General features: G+C 34.0%; 2 protein-coding genes across 4 annotated transcripts in view; both read left to right on the top strand.

Annotated features, from left to right (window-relative positions):
• Nucleotides 1–1,644: 1,644 nt before the first annotated feature.
• LOC132705462 (uncharacterized) lies at nucleotides 1,645–13,876 on the top strand. The gene is made up of 4 exons (XM_060676049.1): nucleotides 1,645–1,784; nucleotides 10,456–10,602; nucleotides 11,140–11,269; nucleotides 13,159–13,876. The coding sequence occupies exons 1-4, from the start codon at nucleotides 1,719–1,721 to the stop codon at nucleotides 13,320–13,322; spliced, it is 507 nt and encodes a 168-aa protein (XP_060532032.1). The 5' UTR covers nucleotides 1,645–1,718; the 3' UTR covers nucleotides 13,323–13,876.
• Nucleotides 13,877–16,669: 2,793 nt separating this feature from the next.
• Nucleotides 16,670–22,995, top strand: part of LOC132705427 (bombyxin B-2-like) — a 32,506-nt gene continuing 26,180 nt past the window's right edge. The window contains exons 1-5 of one of the 3 annotated variants that reach the window (XR_009619427.1): nucleotides 16,689–17,068; nucleotides 17,706–17,779; nucleotides 18,904–19,050; nucleotides 19,253–19,391; nucleotides 19,484–19,645. Coding sequence is in view for 1 of the 3 variants with exons in the window: in XM_060676013.1 (XP_060531996.1) it covers nucleotides 17,720–17,779 (60 nt within the window). In the remaining 2 variants the exon portion in view is untranslated. Of the gene's footprint in view, nucleotides 17,069–17,705; nucleotides 17,780–18,903; nucleotides 19,051–19,252; nucleotides 19,392–19,483; nucleotides 19,646–22,995 lie in introns of those variants that run through there. The other 2 variants (XR_009619428.1, XM_060676013.1) reach the window with 2 other exon arrangements.

Here is a 22,995-nt window from a genome sequence, read left to right as displayed (position 1 = left end):
TCAATGCAAATCAATATACAATATAATATAAATAATAATTAATAATAAAATAAATATAATATAAATCAAAGTATACAATATGATCCCACTGAATTATACCAAAAACAAATTAAACTAATAATAATGAATCCTCGATCTCCAAAATTATATTCTTTAATTAAATTACGCAAACAAGAAATGCCAATTAGTTTCTTTTGCAACAGCACCATCAGTTAAACTTTCAACAAGATAAATAAAAATTTTAGAATATCATACTGCCCTTAAACCTAGATATGTTATAAAAAATTCGTTCGAAATAATCAACAAGCTTAAATACATTAAAATTCCTCCTAAGGCAATTCTAGTTTCCTTGGTCGTAAAAATCTATTTCTTAGTATTTCACCGATTGACGTAATAAACATAATAGAGAATATTCTTACTCAGAGACAAGTCAACCCTATCATGAAACAAGACTTGTTAGATAGTTTAATAGTTCATTTAGCCCAAAATTATTTTACATTTAACGGTCAATTTTTTATTGCTAAAGAAGGATTAATTATCAGAAACCCACTTAGTCCACTACTTGCAGAAATTTTTATTGAAAATTTGAAAAATATCATACTGAGTAAAAGATTTCTTTGGTGGTATAGATACGTAGATGATATTGTTGCTCATTTCACTGGAACGGAAACACACCTGCAGTCCTTGTTGAATCATATTAACTCAATCCATAAGCGTATAAAATTTACTATAGAGATGGAACTAAATAACTCATTAAACTTTCTGGGCTTAAATATAACTAAATTACAGATCAAATTAGATTTTTCCATTTACCATAAACCCTCACACACGGACACAGTAATTCATAATAACTCAAATCACCTTCACACACACAAAATGACTGCCTTTTATTCTTTGATTCACAGACTACTTAATATACCACTTTCCACAGAAAATTTTGAAAAAGAATGAAATATTATAAAACAAATAGCATTTAACAATGATATATAAGATTATAACTAAAAAGCAGTTTGAAATAACCGGGAACTCTATCTATCCCATATTAAATACCGAACCCAAAATTTATAAAACAATAAAATACATTGGAGAATAAAGCAAGAAAATTTATAAACACCTATCTAAATTTGATCTACTTTTAAAACTGAAAACATCATTTTAAAAATTTTTAAAAAACAATAAAACTAAATTACGAAAAACTCAATAGTCTGAAGAATAATTTTCAAATTTTACATAATGAAACAAAAATTAATAAAATGAGATATTGGAATCTATTACTTAATGACCAATTGGATTTAAATGCGTATCTGTTGTAAAAGGAAACTTTATAACCCTACACCGATAATTAAGAATCAATTACTACCTGATTGTATACATAGATGTCGGAATATTTCATATTTTGTATTTGATAAAGGTGTTGTCGAAACAGTTGTCATAAAGTAATAAATAACTGAAAATCTGAGCATTTTTTTGTTTTAATTTTATTGTGCAATGTAAATTTTATAAAGTATATAACTAAACAAACTCCTAAGTAAATCGGTATTGAGTGCACCCTATCGTTTCCTCTCATTTTTGGCGACGAGACGTCTGGCGTCGGTTTTTCGCTCGCCGAGAATCTGCACTCAATATCTGGTCTCCGTTCGAACCAAAACATCGAATCCTTTTCCTGTTATCTCTTTTCTATATAGAGTCTATTGTGTTTGACAACAATTTGGTTTGAAATGAGAGGTTTAAAATTGTGTTGTAGTTATAAGACGTGGGCAATGTTCAATGCGTTAACGAATTTGGTGAGTACAACATTTACCCTCAAAAACTGAATTTATAACAATTACCTTGATGTCTTTATTTATATTGTTATATATACTAGACGATTTTAATATGTCTACGTAATATACAAATGTGAAAATAATATATTTTTTAAATATTACAAATTTATTTTCTATTTCTCTTTTATTGTTAATAATTGTTTATCAAAATATTCAAAAATGTCTAAAATAAACCACAGAAAAGCTTAAAAAGTCATTTACGCCAGTAATGTCGATACGGTATGTATTTTACAAAATTGATTAACCTGACTGTCTATAAGATTTGCGAATATCATACAGGGTGTGCAAGATATCCGGCGCTATGCTAAATGTGTCAAAAATTGGCAGTTATCGACTTGAAATTTGGCAGGGTGGTGGAAGTTTACTTTCTGGGCGTCATCAAACTTTACGAAGCATTTTTTTTTTGGTTTATTTTCAATCCTAGATTATTTTTTCTCGAAAATGATTTGCCCGGTCAGAAAAACCCTTGAACCAGGAAACGCGGGAAATATGGGGCCATAACGTTTTTTTTTAGTTAACTTTTCGATTATGTACAGGGTGTGTCGGTTATAGGCTGAACTAAAAATTAGCCTGTCCGAGGGTAAATTATTAGCTCCAGGTGAAAAAAAAACGTGATCTGGCTTAGGCAGTGATATAGGCTATATCGAGGACAATAATTTTCTTATTTACAATTTTCCTCTATCTAAGCGAGATACAAAAGTATGGCACGAATTTCCAGCAAGTTCGACTCAGTAAACACTGAGGCAGGAAGGATCCAGTACCGAGACAAATTATTTTTTGAGGTTTGAATTTATTAGATTGGCAATGTTCGTGTTAAATATTTAGCGGGACCCTGTATAGTTTTAATAGGCAAAATTTTTCCTGATTTTTTATTTTTGTTTTTCAGAGTTTTATTTAAAAATGTTTGCCGATGGTACTGCGGATCACTTAAAACATAAGCGGCCCATAGCTTATTTCGGTAGATTTTTAAAACAAGGAACAAGTTTTATTCACTCAAATAGTTGATGGATATAAGGATTTGTACACTGATTTTGTTAATAAAAAATCTCAACGGTAATGTCAAATAAATTAGTTTTTACTGTTACAATTTCTCTTTCAGAGATGTGATGGTACGAATTAACGATAACCCCTGTAAAATTTAAAATAGTTAGTTCATTTAGGCAAAAATATATTAAGCTTTAATAAAGGCGTATTTTAGTTGTAAAATAAATATATATATTTTTTTCGAAGTAAGGAAATGTTAGCAACAGTTTAGGCGAAAAAACGTACTAGTAATATCCAGTTGAACTGGCAACGCTGGAGGTGAGTAATTATTTCCGAACGAGAGCACACCATGATCATAGTTGAAAGAAAAACGATTTCGGTCTCCAGCCCTTCTAACAGCCCTTCAACGAGAATCATCTTTTACAATACAGGTTGTTCTTTCAGAATTTGAAACCTATAGACTATATACTGCACCAAAAATATAACAAAATTAACATTCACAAAAAGTATTGTTATTTTTGAAGGAATTTTTATATTATAACCTGGCAGGTATACAGATTGCCCAAATTTCTATGAATAGTCTACTGCTTTTTTCCTGTTTGGAAATATGGTATTAATATAATACATATCAGGAAACAAATTATAGAGTGTGATCAGAAATTAATCCGATCGGGATTAAAATCATTTAAAAGTCGGTTATTTTAAACATATAACAATACTGTTTACCTTATTACTATTGAATAATATAGTGGCATTGATAGTTTTGTAGGGGAGGGAATAATGAACTGAACACTAGTGTAAGAGACTCAATGTTTCCTAGACTTCCTTTTAGAAGCCGCGTGTGGAATAATAGTATACAAGTTCATCGAAATAAATTCTTAATTTAAAATTTGATCACAAACAAAACAAAACTACGGATAAACCCTCGAATTATAAAATAAACGGCCTACCTTATGTGCACTCTAGTGTAAGACCCCCGAGGCCTCTCGGATTTTCTTTCTCCACACCATGTCCATTGCAGCAATGTAGTGGGGGTTACCAATCGCAAACACGCGAAAACTATGCGCGGTAATTCGGCCAAACAAAACCCGAGGGCTCATATTATCGCGGTGAAATGACACGCGTTTTTTACCATAAAGTATATAAAAAATTAAATTAAAATTAAAATTGATAAATGTATTCGATTAACCCCGAATCATAAAGAAATCAATATATAGAAAACCGAGGTAATGAATTAATATTTAGTGTCAATATACAAAATAAATAACCAAAACTGAACATACCGCCCACCAAATACAACGGTATTTCAAAAAACAACAAAAAAAAAAGAAAATAAACAAAATATGCTAATATTAAAGTTTATCAATTGTGATTAATTGGCCGGCAGAGGACATACCTTAATAACCGGTCGTTTGATTAAACCGTTTTGGGTTCTGACAGTGACTACTCGTGGAACACCGTCAGCACCAGGGTGAATGGAATCAATCCGTCCCAGTCTCCACTGGAGGGGAGGTAAATTATCCTCCTTCAGTACAACTAGAGTACCCGGCGTGATAAGAGTGGTATCTTTATCCCATTTAGCTCTCTGTTGTAAAGAATGAAGATATTCCATATGCCATCTTTTCCAAAATGATTGATGCATTTTGGTCAGTAACTGCCACCTATCAAGTCTATTCATAGGAACACAAGTGAGGTCGTGATCGGGAATAGCTGATAAAGGAGCTAAGGAGAGAAAATGACCTGGTGTTAAACTGGATAGATCGTTGGGATCACTACTCATAGCGCAAAGTGGTCTAGAGTTGAGTACGGCCTCAACTTGAGTGAGAACTGTGTAAAATTCTTCATAGGTAAGTAATTGTTCCCCTATGATTTTAGTAATGTGGGTTTTGACGCTTTTAATGCCAGCTTCGTGTAACCCACCAAAGTGAGGCGCTGAAGGAGGGAAAAATTGCCACTCGATTAATTCCTCAGCGGCTGCTTTAGCCATGCAATCTGCTAAGTATCGAGCTGCACCAACGTAGTTGGTACCGTTATCACTGTGCAGTTTGGAGCATCTACCACGTCGACTGATGAAGCGACGCAATGACGCAAGAAAGGCAGAAGTGGATAGGTCTGATACCAGTTCCAAATGCAGGCACTTTGTAGAACAACACACAAAGAGAGATAGATAAGCCTTTTGAGTACGGCAACCTCTATGTCTTGACATCAGTATCTGAAAAGGGCCACCGAAATCCAAAGAAGTACATTGAAAGGGCTTGGCTTGGGTAATGCGGAAACTAGGCAAATCGCCCATTTTTGGTTCTATTACCTGAGGATGTGTTCGAAAGCAGCGGAAACACTTATGGACAATACGTTTTATAGCTCCTTTAGCACCCAAAATCCAAAACCGTTGAGATATAAAATAGCGCAAGGCCTGCTGTCCACAGTGAAGGTATCTTTTATGAAAATCCTCTATTATAAGATCAGTCAACCTATGTTTGTTGGGAAGCAAAACGGGATGCTTCTGATCGTAATCAAGTTGAGAGTGAGTAAGGCGTCCGCCTACCCTGAGAAGTCCTTGTTCATCGATGAAAGGAGCAAGCTTTCTTAACGGCTTGGAACAAACACTCTTATTCGAAAGATTGGAAATGTCTTCATAAAAGGCTTCTGCTTGTACTTGCTTCACAATGCGGAGAAGACTCTGAAATAACTCGTACTCCGTGAAAGGACCCTTTTTAACCACTGAAACCACTTTAAAACGAATGCCAAGAAAACGACGCCAATAAGTAATAAGGCGAAGTATTTTCTGTAAGCATGAATACCTATTCAAAATATCACCAACAGGATTATAGCCTTTTATTACCGTGAGAATGGTCGCTCTTTCTTCTGGTAGTGGTTCGTCCAATTCACCAAGTTCGTGTTTGGGCCACTCTTCGGAGGGACGCGACAACCAAGCTGGTCCCGCCCACCATAAGGGACAGTCAACTAAATCAGACGGAAGGACAGGGCGACTCGCAAGGTCAGCTGGATTGTCTTCTGATTTGATGTGAAACCAACGTTCAGGTGCTACATTGTCTTGAATCTGACTCACCCTGTTTGAGACGAAAGTGCGCCAACGACAGGGCGGTGACCTTATCCAACCTAGGACTATAGTCGAGTCAGACCAAGCATAAATATTTTGTACGTCGGGAATGTTGTAGACATTTAAGGCATATTTAAGCAATTTGGAAGCCATTAATGCAGCACTTAATTCCAATTTAGGAAGACTCAATCTCTTCAATGGAGATACTTTACTCTTAGCATAGAGGAGATAAGTAGAAATTTGGCCATCTGGAGACACGAGGCGAGAATAGATACAACTTCCATAACCTAGCTCTGAAGCATCCCCAAAAGCATGGAATTCTAAACTAACATACTTTGAAATAAAACAATAACGGGGTATTTCTAATGCTGACAGACTTGGCAATTCATTTTTGTAGTCGGTCCACCTTTGGGCAATATCTGCGGGCACTTCACTGTCCCAGTCGATACCTCTCGCCCATAAAGATTGCATTAGCTGCTTAACTAATAGAGTTATGGGACAAAGTAATCCAATTGGATCAAAAATTCTGGAGATTTCAGAAAGTATAGATCTCTTAGTACACGTCGAGTTGAGAAATTGTATGTCGTATGAGAAGATATCCTTCTCTGGAGACCATCTGAGACCCAAAACCTTCAAGTAAGGATCGGATTTAGTGTCAAGTGCGAGAGGTTTCTGTAGAATATCTGAAGGTATAGTAGATAAGAAGTCAACACAATTGCTAGACCATTTTCTAAGGAAAAAACAACCCTCATCCAATAGAGCAATAAGTTGTTGTTTGATATCCACAGCATCCTCTAAAGATTTACAAGATACACATATATCATCAACATACACTTGGGACGCTAAAATTGCTGCGGCCCTAGGAAATCTATCTCTACCCTCGGTGGCTAATTGTAAAAGACATCTCAGAGCAAGGAAAGGAGCTGAATTTAATCCGTAGGTTACGGTTTTTAGGCGAAAATCTTGAACAGGTTCTCGAGGGGAGAATCTCCATAAAATACGTTGGTAGTCTTGGTGGCTGTCATTAACAAGTATTTGTCGATACATCATTTTGATATCGGCAGTAAATGCTACAGGAAACCTTCGAAAACTTAACAGAATACTTACAATTTCATTTTGTAGTTTGGGACCAATCAACAAAGTGTCATTCAACGATCGATCCCGCGGACTGCAAGATGCGTCAAAGACTACGCGCAATGCAGTAGTCGTACTATTCGAATTAGTAACCCCATGGTGAGGGATGTAGAAGTGGCGCTGGGCAACGTCAGAGACAGGAGCAGACACGGGTTCCATATGATCCAGCTCTAAGTATTCCTTCATAAATTTGGAATATATCTCAAATAATGGAGGATCCTTAAGAAGACGGCGCTCTAAGCTATAAAACCTTTTTAGGGCTATGGAGCGTGAGTCAGAAAATAATGGCTCACCACTGGAAAACGGTAGAGTAACGATAAAACGTCCTTCAGGAGTTCGAGAATGAGTCTCGTTAAAAGAAATTTCAGCGGGATCGTCAAGGGTTAATGAAGACTTGCTACTTGGAACTTCCTCCATTTCCCAAAACATTTGAAGAGTTTTATTAATATCCCGGTTTTCTTCCAATAGTGTGCAACAGGAATATGAGGACTTGCTTTTTATACGATCAATTTTACCCATCACTACCCAGCCAAATAATGTATTGAATGCGACAGGTTCCAACTCTTTACCGCACACCTTCTCAGGCAACAAAATTAAAGGGAATAACTCGCACCCGATGAGAGCATCTATAGGTCCAGGAGTATTGTAGGTGTCATCAGAAACGACTAAATTCTCCAAATGTGACCAGTTCTCGCGACTGAAAGATACAGAAGGCATGTAGGAGCAAATCTGCGGTAAAACGATACATTCTATGGGAAAAGAAGGTGTGTTCTTACCCACCGGGCGGACCGTACAACAAGTAACACCATTCGACGATACAGATGTCATATTACCTAACCCATTAATTGGAATGTTCAAACGAGAGCGGGAAAGTCCTAATTTCTTAAAGCATCTTTCGGATATAAAATTGCCTTGGCTTCCACTGTCCAGTAGTACTCTAACTGTGTGGGAATAACCTTGGCTGTCCAGAAAATCCACTTTTGCAGTCGCAAGGAGCGTAAATGCACTATTAGAATTTATGGAAGTGGTGCCACAATGTGGTTGATCTACGGAAGAGTCATTAGCACTGGGCAAAACATCGTCATTAGGTGGACTACGTTCATTACCATGTGCCGACTCGAAATGTAGTAAAGAATGATGGCGTTTCGTACAAGAAGAACAGGTCTTATTAGAACTGCATTTCGAAAATTTGTGAAACGAACTCAAACAATTCACACACAAACGGTTGCGTTTAACTAGTAAATAGCGCTCATGAGGAGTCTTACTTAAACCGACGGAGCAGTTTATAATGGAATGCTGGGTCCTACAGATACCACAATTCAATGTAGGAACGTTATTAGAAGGAGTATTAGTAAAAAATGCTTTGGAGTGATCACCATTATTCCTAGAACCTGACTTATGTTGACGGTTACTGGCAAAAGACTTACTATTATAAATGGTTCCGGCATTTTTTGATTTATTTTCTTCCTGAGTATAGGTCAACGTATCTAAAACCTTACACCTGTTATTCAGAAATAATTTCAACTGCGCAAAAGTGGGTATATCAAATTTTGCGTGCTCCATTTCAAATCGCTGTAAGGTATCAGAATCGATTTTCATTAAGAGTAAATTAAAAAGCAAAAAATCCCATTCCGCAGTAGGAAAGTTCAATAATTTTAATGCCTCCACATTTTCACAAAACTTATCAACAACATTACGCAGTGCTTGATTCGATGGATTTGAAATTTTGGAAATGTTCATTATTTCATTGAAGTAATGAGTCGATAAAAGCCGTTTATTGTCGTATCTTTTTATTAAAGTATCGTAGGCTACTGCGTAATTGTCATCAGTTATAGGAATATTTCTCAACAAACTGAGCGGTTCTCCGGTTACGAGAGTAAGCAGTAATTGAAATTTTTGTGAAGCGGAAAAGTTCATATTATGCACCGAACTCCTGTATAAATCAAAAAATGTCGGCCACTGTTTTAAATTGCCTGAGAAAACAGGTATATCTAAACGGGGAAGATTAAAATTTAGGTAAGGCGGCAAATTATGGCTCTGGCCTGGTGGCGAAGGTGGTACCATCATGGATATTTCAGATTTTATACAAAGTTCACTATAAATGCTTTTAATTGAAAAGTATTGATCATCAACTTCCGCTCGAATTAGCTCCTGCTGCTCAAGCATTACATCCGTTACTCTTTTATCAGAAATTATGTCCAAATGCAACCTATCAAACTCATTATATGTTGATTCTAACGCCGAATATCGTATTTTAAAATCATTAATTTTAGCTGGGTTCTGTGTAGCAGCAGTAGCTAAATCGTAGATTTCTTTCAATCTTTGTATAAAAACGCTTCTTCTATTTACTTTTGAATCTGCCATGGTTTAAAAATATTTTTAGAAATTTTCTATATCATAAAAAAATAGCAAGAAAGAAGAAATTAAATTCAATTATATTAAAATATGCGAACAACCTCGTAAAATCCACCAAAACCACAATTGATAACAAAAAACAATCAAAATATCGTACACAAAATCAAGACCGCAAAAAACTCTAAACGATTTAAATTCTTTACCTGTTTTCCGATACTTCGTCAAATTTATTCAAGGTCGTCTTATTTAAACGCCTTTATAGTGAATGAAATCAAATTTATTTTTACCAATTTAGTATTAGAAAATGAATTTAGAAAAGACAAAATAATTTTATTTTTGAATTACTGATTCTTTAAAAATCCGGGCTCGAAGACCATATGTAAGAGACTCAATGTTTCCTAGACTTCCTTTTAGAAGCCGCGTGTGGAATAATAGTATACAAGTTCATCGAAATAAATTCTTAATTTAAAATTTGATCACAAACAAAACAAAACTACGGATAAACCCTCGAATTATAACATAAACGGCCTACCTTATGTGCACTCTAGTGTAAGACCCCCGAGGCCTCTCGGATTTTCTTTCTCCACACCATGTCCATTGCAGCAATGTAGTGGGGGTTACCAATCGCAAACACGCGAAAACTATGCGCGGTAATTCGGCCAAACAAAACCCGAGGGCTCATATTATCGCGGTGAAATGACACGCGTTTTTTACCATAAAGTATATAAAAAATTAAATTAAAATAAAAATTGATAAATGTATTCGATTAACCCCGAATCATAAAGAAATCAATATATAGAAAACCCAGGTAATGAATTAATATTTAGTGTCAATATACAAAATAAATAACCAAAACTGAACAACTAGTTTTCCCAAAACATTAAACCAGACCTAGGTATATTTTGAGAAAATACTTCTATAAATGTGTCGCATCCGACCTTTTAATATAATTGTTTGTCATAGTTGCACCATTAGTTGTATCTCTAGTATCTATATGCTGATTACAATTGGTTGCAAAAAATGAAAGTCATTGAGTCTGAGCGATATTATACTGTTGATCGTGTCCCTCATATGTTTCTGTAAACTGCATTGTTTCAGGCCCTTGGAATTACGATAATAGTCGGAGGAAGCGTTTGGATGACTGGGAGATATGATATGGAATTCAAGGTTTATTTTATTTGTGGAGTTGTTCTAGGAACATTCAGTATTATCGCTGGTTGTCTCTTAGTTGCTGCCATTGTTCAGGTACATAAATTAAACAAATGGATAGCCTCAAATATTTCATAAAATTTTCAAAAGCAACAATAATGTATTATTATTTCAATGAAACAATATATATAGAATAGAATAGTTATCTGATTTTTTTTTAATTACAAATTTTTCGTCCTCTTTATTTTAAATAATAAATAAATATATTCAGATCGTTATTTTTCAAATCTATTTAACACTTACCAACTCAATTTTCTAATTAAGTAAATTAATACGAACATTGAAAAACATTTTTGGAAAGTGGTGATACCCGTATCTTCTCAGAGGTCTAGCAGTATTAAATTATTGTCCATTAATTAATGGTTAATTAATTATTGACACAACGGAGAAGGAAATCTGGATTCATACAACCAATGAGTTATGAGAGATAAGTTTGAGATAAGCGTAAAATTCCTGGAAAAATGGTGTAATTGGAACAATTTTTGAAATTTTTAACTTACGTGGATAACCCATCACCAATGATTTAAAAAAACGGGTAAAAATAAAATAACAAACTCTTTATCTTTATTTTAGGGCAAGGAGATTCTGGTCTTGAGGTACATTGTAATGGACTTTATCGTAAAATTTACGCTTACGATATTTTCAGCAATGAATGTTTACAAGCATTTCAGTATCGCAACTTTCGGAATACTGGCACTGTGCCGTAAGTCGAACACATTGCCGCATATACACTTCACACCAAAATTAATGCACCACTAAAACTTGGATCAGTTTCAAAGATGGATATAAATTTTCGGAAACTATGTTACAAAAAACATGTTTATTTAAATTTAAGATTTAGGCATGTGCAGAATGTTTACAGAAAAACGAGTTTTTTACTCAGAGTTTGTCACATTTTGTGGGTATTCCCGTCGACGTTAACTCTATTAAGTGTCTTGTGAACTTGATTATTGTCCTAATAGAAGCAGAAGTCAATGGACAACCTCTATATTTAGATGTTATAGTCAAATGTAGCAATAAGCAATCACCACATCAGTATATAGAAAGCCGACGTACGCTGGACAATACCTTAATGCTGCTTCAAACCATTCCCAAATGACCAAACGAAGAATAATTATGTCACTTCTGGAAAGGGCATACAACAGCTTCAAAGAAGAAAAGGAAACAATCAGCTGACCAAGAAGAGAAGATTATCAGAAGATACCCAACGCATCGGCCGCCATAATAAGATTAAAACAATCTTCAGATCTTGCGATAGATTCCGCTGCCCACTCGCTAACATAAAACTCTCTGAGCAGAAAGATACCAAAAACTGTATGTATAAAGTCCCAGGCCAATCTGGATAGTTGTCCACTGGCAGACCTATGAAAACTCGCATTAAGGAACACAGCAATAATGTACAGCGAGCCGAAACAACAAACTCCGGAAAAGCAGACCTCTGGTCAGAAGCAACAATAGTTCATAAAGAGCAACACTGGGAACAAAGGGAAATTAAATTTTTGTCCAGGAAAGCAAAGAGGCCTTTAGCAGTCCATCAGTTGAGGTAAAGAGGCTATGGATACCACAACTAACAAATTTCATTAGGTCTGGACTGAGTGGTCGAAAGTATGTTCACGTCATTTAAATAGAAATCGGCCCATTGTGAACTTTTTTAGCAACTCATCACTTATTTTTTAATAATTGGTATGACCCCCTCTTGCCCCAATAGCATCTCTTACTCCATTAGGCATAGATCTAATCAAGTTCGTTATTGGTTCTTGTGGAATGTTAAGCCACTCTTCTTCTACATCAACAATAAGCTATGGAATCGAGGTTGGGGTACGAAGTCTAGCTTGAATTCTCCATATTAACACATCCCATAAATGTTCGATCGGATTGTCATGAATAAAATGAATTCTTCTCCAATATAGTCGATATATGGTACGCATCAGTATTGTATGACGTTTTTATTAGTAAAGTAAAAATATAAAATATCAACTGACACATTTATTGTATGTGACTACGAGTTTATTTTTTATTTTATTTTCTTCAAAATTCTTATTTTGCTCTTTGTTCTTTTGTGAGAACTATAGGTGCTTTAATTAATGGGACCAAAATTGCCCTATCAGTTTTTCCGCTCGTTAAGTTGATAACTATGTACGGCGATCGTTTTTGCTTCCGCATTTTGTAAGTTTTTTTTTAGTCCCTTTCTTTAATTTGCCTTCCGTGCTCAATTACTTGACGTCGGCGTACTGTTTTCTTTTTATATTATATATATAAAAAAAATTGGCTCATTGAAAGAGAAATACCATACAAAAACTCTAACATTTGAAGACTTTCTCTTAACGTCTTTCGAAAATATTAATAAAAAACAATTTCTATACCCATTCGTTTTTTTGGGTCCGGTAGGGGTCGTTTCTCGACATATGTTTATATAGAAAACTAGAGCTTATGTTGGACATAACATATGCTAATACTCTTATAGTTTGGCTCACTAATTTCGGGACCATCTTATACATCCAAATCGAGTCAACAGTTGAAGTGGATTCAAATTTTAGTGGTGCGTTAATGTTGAAGTTTATTTAAATCATTTTAATCATTATATTATTTCAGCGTTTTTCTGGCTTGGCTTAATAAACGTATATTCCTTTTATAATGAACTACACGACTACAACAACAGCGCAGTACGTGTCGGAGTGGATGAGATTACATGCCACACTAATGCCAATCCGCTAGCAACGTTTCCCGAAAAATCCATTGAAAGTACGAGCGTCTAGGAACAGAATAATCTATTTGTTTTTCTTTACGTCATTATATTCGCGTTAATCTACAGGGCGATTTTTTATAAAATTATTTCGATGTATCTTCATTGATCAATCACAAATACTTGTAATTGATTTTGTTACTATAAAACTGCTTTCATTACGGTACGGCTCATTTGATATTGAAATTAAACAAGTCACTATATAAAAGCAAAACGTATTTATGTTCGCCTATCTATGCACATACTATTAATAATTTATCTAACGTCTGCGACTTAAATCAGTATGTTATTTATATTCCCTGCTCTCCTTAATGAGCGACTTGCGATGGGTATCGAATATTTCAAACGCCTCGTGCCCGGTCGGGACATCCTTTGTACATTTAAAGGTCCAGTGGAATATCTTAAAAGTATGCGTTACTAGAAGTCTGCAATATTGTCACAAGGATGAAACAATTTTTTTCTCAAAAAGAAAACATTTTTTTATTAAATGATATAATTAAATGGTTGAACTGAGGTAGGTGGCTTTTACTTGATGAAAATCCATTTAACAAAATAAATAAGAACTAAAAGTTCAGATTTTCACGAAATTATATATTTTGGCATGACAATTGTTTCGACAACACCGTGTCTTTATCACGTTTGATTGATAAAGACACGGTGTTGTCGAAATAATTGTCATGCCAAAATATATAATTTCGTGAAAATCTGAACTTTTAGTTCTTATTTATTTTAATTAAATGGTGTTATTTTCTAAACCTATGGCTTGAACCCTATAATTCTGTAAAAGCCATAGCCATATTTTTGCCTTGCTGAATTTTATTGAATTTCGAGTTAACCATAGTGGAAAAATATTTTTTATATACCTAAGCAATGACGTAATGAAAATTTTTTGTTACATAGTTATAATCTTTCCCTACTTAATGGTATGACTTATTGATAAAACGTAGCCGAAAATAGCAATGGCGCGTTTAATTGGATGTGTCACTTTTATTTATGTACAGCAGTTTAGTTATAAATATCAATCTATCTGTTTTAAAGATGATAGTTATGTCGCCATTCACTAAAATATTTTCATTATTGATTTGTAACTTTTTTATTATATTCATCTTAAAGTTCTTGAACTTGTTAAAATGTTAGCTGAAATGTAGGTTAAGGAATAAAAATACTTCATGAGTTCATATATAAAAATGCGCATCAGTATTGTATGACGTTTTTATTAATAAAGTAAAAATATAAAATATCACCTGACACATTTATTGTATGTGGCTAGGAGTTTATTTTTTATTTTATTTTCTTCAAAATTCTTATTTTGCTGTCTTTGTTCTTTTGTGAGAACTATAGGTGCTTTAATTAATGGGACCAAAGTTGCCCATGAGTTTTTCCGCTTGCTAAGTTGATAACTATGTACGACGATCGTTTTTGCTTCCGCATTTTGTAAGTTTTTTTAATCCCTTTCTTTAATGTGTAATTGTGTGCGTGAGATATTAAAATCACAGACAAAATAATTGTTATTTACAAGGTCAATATTTACTTTTTTAAAACAAAACTTTGCTCATTGGTCTAGTTATTTTTAGATAGTCCTAAATACAAACCTCCCAATTTTAAAAAATCCCTAAAAATGCTTCTACATTTTCGGATTCAAAAAACTGCGTCAACTAGCAATGGATTCAGTCGATTCTATATGAGAAAGACCAAAAACCAAAATGGAGCCGTAATCATTGTACAGCACCCTCTATTCGAGCTTCATGGAAATTAGTATAGTCAGGTTTTACGCAGTCTCGAATTCGTTGACAATTTCCTAAAGAAATCTCTAATAGCCCTTCTCGATATTTGGCATTAAAAAATAGTCCCAGTTGGCTATGACTTCAGGTTGATGTAACATAAATCCTAATAGTAGAGGAAACCAACCTAGGAAAGTATCATTAACAACAATATATTTTTAGTTATAAAGCGGTACGCGCTATGCTGACCTAATTAGTATATTATGCAACAAGTGCGGTAAACGGCATTTGACTCACGAGTTTATTTGACACGAGCGGAGCGCAGCGGAATGACTTAAAAAGTTTACCGAACGTGTTGCATACCCAAAACAACACGAATACAATCACTGACATGACCGTCAGAATTGACAAACGTCAAAATTCAAGGCGTGGAAAATATCTTCGAAAACATCCGATTGCTCCCAAACCCGTGCGGTAAAAAAAATCCCGGAAACGAAACTGACGTAGTAAAATAGGATCCCGGTAAAATGACTTTTCACGCGGTGTATAATTGGGCATTTTGGAGAAGGGAGTAGAAAAAAAAGTATAATTGTGGTAAACGGCATTTGAGTCACGAGTTTATTTGACACGAGAGGAGCTCAGCGAGTTTACCACACGAGATTCTTCTACGACCGTTTGTTTTTGGATACATTTTTGCAAAACAACACTGCGAAAACACCCGATTGCTCTCAAACCCGTGTGGTAATATCGGTGTATAACTGGGCATATTAGAGAAGAGAGTAGAAAAATATTTTTTCTACTCCCGTCTGTAAAATGCCTAATTACACACCGTCTAGGATGCGGGAAGCGCCACTTTACCACTTCAGTTTCCTTTCCCACGGATCCGAGCCACATCGGACATTTCCGGGATTTTACCGCACGGGTTTGGGAGCAATCGGATGTTTTCGGAGATATTTTCCACGCCTTGAATTTTGACGTTTGTCAATTCTGACGGTATTCGTGTTGTTCTTCGAAAATGTACCCTAAAACTAACGGTCGTAGAAAAAGTATAGTATGCAACACGTTCGGTAACTACATACACACACATACACACAATATACTATTTTTACTCCCTTCTGTCAAATACCGAATTATACACCGACCTAGCTCGCGGAACGTCTCGTTTTACATGTCAGTTTTGTTTCCCAACGGCGCTCAAATGCCGTTTACCACACGTGTTGCATAATATACTACTTTGCACTTACTATTTTTCGATTCGAATGAAATTTATGAATATTTAAAATAAATAGAAATAATTACCAAGGAAATAATGAATAGCAGTCTAACCCGCCACTGGTGGCAGTTGCATTCCGAGGTTTTAGCTGTGTGACTACGGCCGTAAGCCAATTCTCGCGAATCGGATTGCATCTGGCTGTAGCTTTCATAGATTGGTTCTACTCTACTTCTCTATTTTCTTAAATGTTCCCGGTTGATCATAACTATGTATGCATTACTGCATTTTTGAAAGCAAAAAAGGAAATCAAAATCGAACATTGTACAGTTGTATATATTTTTTTTTAATTTTGCCATACATTTACTTGGTGATTGTTTATTTAAGTTTTTCAATGTTGTTGTTGTTTTGGACAATAAACTATACTTCATTATCATCATTGCACAGAAAGTATGTCGTAAGTAAGATTCAACAGTGCCGTCTGCAGATAGGCAGGATGTCGTTTGTTTTGAGAAATTCATCTGGATGTTTCAACTGTATAAATAGCAGGCGGCTGTTACAAATATAAACAGTCCGAATATTTAATACCATTCAAATGGAGATATGAATTTTATCGCATTATTTATCACTTCTACGTTACGGCCATGATAGGTGTATGTAAATTAAATTGCGGTCGCTTATTTTTTTTAGCCAATCTGCGTTCAACGGCATGGTTTATTTATAAAAACCCATTGGCGGACCAGTTCTTTTGCTGATGATTTCGTTTGCTGACCTTTATATAATTTCTTTCCAAACACCGGCGGTGTAGTATTTAGCGGATTTTCTTCGGTAAGTTATAAAATTGTTGGTTCATATTTGGCTGCCCATGTAGGCATAAAATTTACTTTGGCATATTTTAGTTAGCTTTTCGAGATTAACGAAAATTGTCGGTCTGTAGGCATTCCGACTCCGATTGTAATTTATCACGATATATTTAGCATTTGCCAAGTACTAAAAATAATCATCTTCGATTTGAATCTTCTTTGGGGATAATATACTGGATGTCCCACTAATAATTGTTTTTGACTGACAGATAGGTCACTGTTTCCCTGTTTAACAATCCATACGGAATTATAGTATTTTTATTATCCTTTACTTGTCATATCTTCTTAGAATGATCATTATCGAAAACGCGACGGATACTTTCTTTTTAATAGTATATTATGCAACAAGTTAGTAACAAGAAAATGAAGTTATCAACGACCATTAGTTTTTCAGTACATTTTTCCAAAACCGCACAAATACGTCAGAACTGACAAACGTCAAATGCTGACTCCTTACGGTGGTACTTTCCACATGCTTGATCCGTGCATAATTGGCTTTTCATATTATGTGACCTTTTACCGACATATATATTTGCAAGTTTGAAGATTTAAGTGGAGCTTTAGATTTTTAATACAATTGTGTCTCCATAAAAATGTTGCAGATTGGACTTTTGCCATGAAACCAGGATTCAGCTTGATGAATAAGAGTGCCTATCTTGTCGGATTTGTGCATTTGGTAAGTTCAACCTTATGTCAAATAATTCACAAAGGGATGCTCCGTTCGGTAAATATTCGAAAGATGTGGCTAGTAAAAAAATCAATTTAATTTTATTAACGCAGAATATTTACAGGAACGTGCTAAGCATTTCATTTACTCATATAAAATGTCAACACCAAGACACACATCCCGTTCGTATTAAATCAAGCAAGTGACTAACGTGGTGTTAATCAAACTTGTTACATAATATTATTCATTATTATTCTTTCATTTAGGTAAGTACAGAGTGAATCAATGATAGAGTAAAGTTCATTTTATCATTGCTTTCAAAAGTTATGAAAAATATTGTAAAAAGAGATCAAGTTTGTTAGGATGCACAATTTAAAATTATTATAGAGTATACAGGGTGCTTCAAAACAGCGTGACGAACACCCTATTTTAAAATTTTGAATTTCTTTTTTATTAATAGAAGAAAGTTCTTCCTCCTGTTCATTTTTTAATCTTACCAGTTCTTACCTGTTGGCTAATAGTTTTGTCATGGCCAACTAATATTATAGCAGTATTCTTAGACAGGAAGAACGGGTAAATATTCGATAAATTAAAATAAATCGCAAACTATAAAAAATGGATATACGACCAACTTAATAAAAGTTGTAGGTTTTTGAAAGATCTTTCAGCATAAATAATAATTTATCTGGTGTGCCATTAAAAAAAATTAATTTTTTTTCTATTCTTTTATTTTGACCAACCTGTAGTATCTAATTCAAATTACGTTGCATATATCTTTTACGTCATCTTCGAATAACCTTTGGCAAGTGTGGAAACTAGCATTTTTTAATAAAAATTTAAATATTGGAAAAACTATTATATATGTATTATTATTAATAAAAAAGTTGAAGGATTGAATTTAAAACAAAAATTAAAAATGTACACACTAAAAATCTTTACAACATTTGTATTTACCATTTCCTCATAAGTTTTAGATTCATTGACTCATCCTGTACATTAGATAGAATATTTTTCTTTTAAATTCTAAACAATTACCCAGGTATCTTGCGTCAAACGGTGATCAAGTAACAGAGAATCACGATAATAATTTATTAAATTGATTTTAAAACGTCCCTTTTTCTTTGCGATTTTAGATATTGGTAGTTTACGGAATATACGTGACAATTGTTAACTTGGTTGAGGAACAATATCCAATAACTCTGGTTGAGATTTTAGGGCTTCTGGTTTTTTACTTGGGGCACTTTTTGCTAATATTTTGCTTATGGTTTGGCGCATACAAGGTATGGACAGATACATCATTTTAAGTGTGTCTCTTGAAATATGATTCTCTATTTGCTATTATTCGGTAAACTTTTCTCAAAGATAAATCAATGTATACTTAATTAAAAAAAATGAAAATCGATTTCTAGTATAAGACTTAAAATGATGTCCCGGTAGTTATTCGACAACACTTGACGATTTTCTATGTAATATTATTTTTAGGAACGCTACATATTTCACATACCCTGGTTGATCATCGCATTTGCCATTTTTGCCACCATTACGTATTTGGCAATAATTTTTTTTTTTAAGTTTCGAATCAAGTATGGAATTACGCATTTAACGAACTTCGTTTATATAGGTAAATACAAAAAAACCGTTCCCTTGATTTGCTTGCCTGTATTTTTCTACTAATCGATCGTAAATATATTAATATTATCGAATATTTTCTAGGTATCTGTTGGCTAGGTTGGTACGTCGTTTGCAGCAACGTTTTGACAAATACTCGCGTAAATTATAAGAAATAAATTAAGGTTCTTAATTTATTCAGTAAACAACTGAATGCAATGGAAACGTCATGAGAACCAAAAATGAAATGACCACAAAAGAATAAAAACCAAACACGATTGGTTGTTATAATATCTAAAATAAATCTGATTTTAGGAAATAGTTAATTCTTATTGAAACCCAGTAATATCATACCTAGAACAATTCTCATAAATACATTGGAAAATATCGTAAAATTTTAATTATTTTTGTAAAGCAAAAATGGATATTTTATTTTGCTGGATGCGCAGGGCAATTTTATTTTGCTGGATGCGCAGGGCAATCCTTCTCTCTAATAATTTATTGATTTTTTTACTTTTGCGCATGTAAATCAACCCCGTTTCTGAAAGGTCTCAATCAATGTCAGCAATAAATGTAATATCAATAATTTTCATGATAATATGATAATGTATTAGGCGTACATTATTTATTTTAGTTGTCACAAACATTTCGAAAGACAATTTAAAAATTTTGCCTTTTTCTGTTTTGGTTAAATCGATATATTTAAATGTGCATGTGTCCTTCAAATTCTTTTTTAAATAATGCTCCTGAAAAATACGAAATGATATTTCTGATCAATCATTTTTTTTCAAAGCTAGGCGAGAAAATATTTTCAATTTCTATGTGTTTTTTCTGAGATTTTTTTTAGAAGAGGGCAAACGAACGTGATGTGTGCCCCGGCTGTGTTTTGAAATCAGCAATTTATAATGTAGGCTACGCTCTACTCTCTATATTTGGCCCATACTCAATATTATTTAATCCCCAGACTCGCGAACATCATCGGGGGATACATAGGGGGCGATGAGATGCTGATGGTTCATATGAAGCAGTAATTTGCAGCTCGAGACAAAACATTTTTTTTTTTCATGTCAAGTTAAATAAGCTCTTCATCATCGTTATACCAAGTTCATCTAATTCGTTATCTTTAACTGTTTATATATTTCATATTTCTATAAATAATTAATATTTATTTAAATAATGAAAAAGGTGTTGATCGTTTTTTACGAAAATATGCAAACCTCTTCAAAAAATTATGAAAACATTAAACAAAATATTTGTTTTTACAGGGCAGCTGTGACAAAGAAAGGCGATGGTTTCTATATACACTACCATAAAGATCCTAATAATTTCAATAAATTTTCAATTGCTCATTGTCTCCGGGTAAATCCTAAAAAGAGTGTAGCTATATTGTTTTGATAGTAGATGCACAAATACACAATATACAAAATATTCGACGTTCGACATTAAAAATTGTAGAAAAACTTTCAACATAACAGTATATTCCACAATGCTTGCGAATTTTCAACAAAGTTGTATGTCGAACAGATGTCCATAATATAAATATAAAATTTACGAGCCCTTCGATATCTACCTTGAAAGGCCATTTTTCTATCAAATGTCAAATATTTATAATAAATAAATATTTATAATAAATAACGCTGTGGAGACGTCCTTAACGTGAACTCATTTTTTCGAAACTTTTGACTGATTTGAAAAAAGTTGCGAAAATAGTATATTATGCAACAAGTGCGATAAACGGATTCGACTTACGAGTTTATTTGACACGAGCAGAGCGAGTGTTTAATAAACGAGTGACTTAACAAGTTTACCGAACGTGATGCATTCTATACTTTTTCTACGACCCTTAGTTTTTACTGACATGACCGTCAGAACTGACAAACGTCAAAATTCAAGGAGGGGGAAATAGCTCCAAAAACATCCGATTGCTCTCAAACCCGTGCAGCAAAATCCCGGAAATGTCCGAATGGGGAAACGAAAGTGACGCTTCCCGCACGCTAGATCGTTGTGTAATTAGGTATTTTACAGGCGGGAGTAGAAGAAATAAGCTAATAGTAGTCATAATCAAAACTTAAGTCGGTTTGATTCCTTTAAGGGAAAATGCACAACATTTTATCCTAATCTGTGTCTTCTATTTATTAGAATTCTAGGAAATTTTTATCAAATTCTTATTAGTAGTTATAGTTTTGGGTTAAGTTGAAGAATACCTCATACAAGTGTGAATTGAGGTGGACTTTTTTTTTCATGGAATTTAATATATTAATTACACATTACATTATTGGAATAAATAACAATTATTATTATTAATTGTAAAGATCGTTCAATATTTTTCGTAACTGTTAACGGTATCAGTATCTTCCTCTGCGCAAATTTAATACTGTCTTACTCCCACATTAATTGAAGTGATTTTACTCTCGTGTGTTGGTTACGACATAATTTTTTGATTACTTCTCCGGGTTCTCCTAGTCCATTTCAGGTATATACAGGGTGCATACAACGAGATGGCAAAGATTTTCACGATTTTCTATTTAGTTCCAAAGAAACGTTTTTCCAACGGTTGCAAAATCCCAAAAAAAGGAAAGCTTCGGTGAACATATTACTATTTACAAAACTTCTGGATCAATCTTTCGTCAGTTTCATCACAACCTGCCAAAGACAATGAGTCCGAAAGCAACCCCACACTTGCCACTGTTGTCCTTCCTTACATTCAAAACATCATTGACCACACATCAAAAGTTCTCAAAGGACATGAAAGAGCCTTAACCTTAACCAATCCTTCTACTAAGGAAAAGTCCGAGAATCTATAGAAATCTATAAGCAACTAAACAATCTTAACCGCGACTCAGGTCTTTACCTGTCACCAAAATGGGATTCAATCGTCCAAAACAATGTTCATCCCCTTCTTTTAGCTCCTCTCCCCTGAAACAATATATAAGCAGTTACAGAGTAGAATGCGAACTAGTTTCAGTTAAGGTCTGAAGAAGCCAACAGGATTACTGGCGAAACGTCAGCAAGTTCAATTCAACAATTGACCTAGGAGAAATACAGAAGGTTTTTAATTATCATTACAGTAGTCTGTTTAAGTTACTTTGGAAAATATATTTCGTTAACTAATTAGCAAGAAACCGTTGGAATTACGTATGAATGTGAAACGTAAACTGTAAACAGAAAAAAGAAAATATAAACAGAAATAACTGAACTTTTTAATAAGAAATTTTTTGGATTGCTACAAAATATAGATGCTATATAAATAATATATAGCTACATACGCACTTTCTATCTAAAATTGCATAAAGTGATAAAACACACACTTAACAATTAAACCTTAATCCTATATTATGCAAGTCTGTTTGATAAACACCACTTTAGTTACTAGTTTGATTTGACACGAGAGCAGCGAATGAACGATGAGCGAATGAAGGATTTTCTCAATGTGTTGCATAATATACTTTTTGTAACACCATTAATCTTAGGATACATTTTGAGATTCGTCAAAATTGACAAAAGTTCTTACGAAATTCCAACTCAACCAGCACTCGCACTACCTTCCTCTGTATGCCAAAAATAAGAGCAACGTAAGCTGTTTTTAATTAAATGCATGAGACACAGCTTGACAAACT

This window comes from Cylas formicarius, unplaced genomic scaffold (assembly GCF_029955315.1).
Source record: "Cylas formicarius isolate icCylForm1 unplaced genomic scaffold, icCylForm1.1 PGA_scaffold_7__23_contigs__length_41026272, whole genome shotgun sequence".
NCBI lineage: Eukaryota > Metazoa > Arthropoda > Insecta > Coleoptera > Brentidae > Cylas > Cylas formicarius.
Note: the sequence above shows the minus strand (reverse complement) of the source record. Positions and strands in the feature narration are given on the sequence as shown.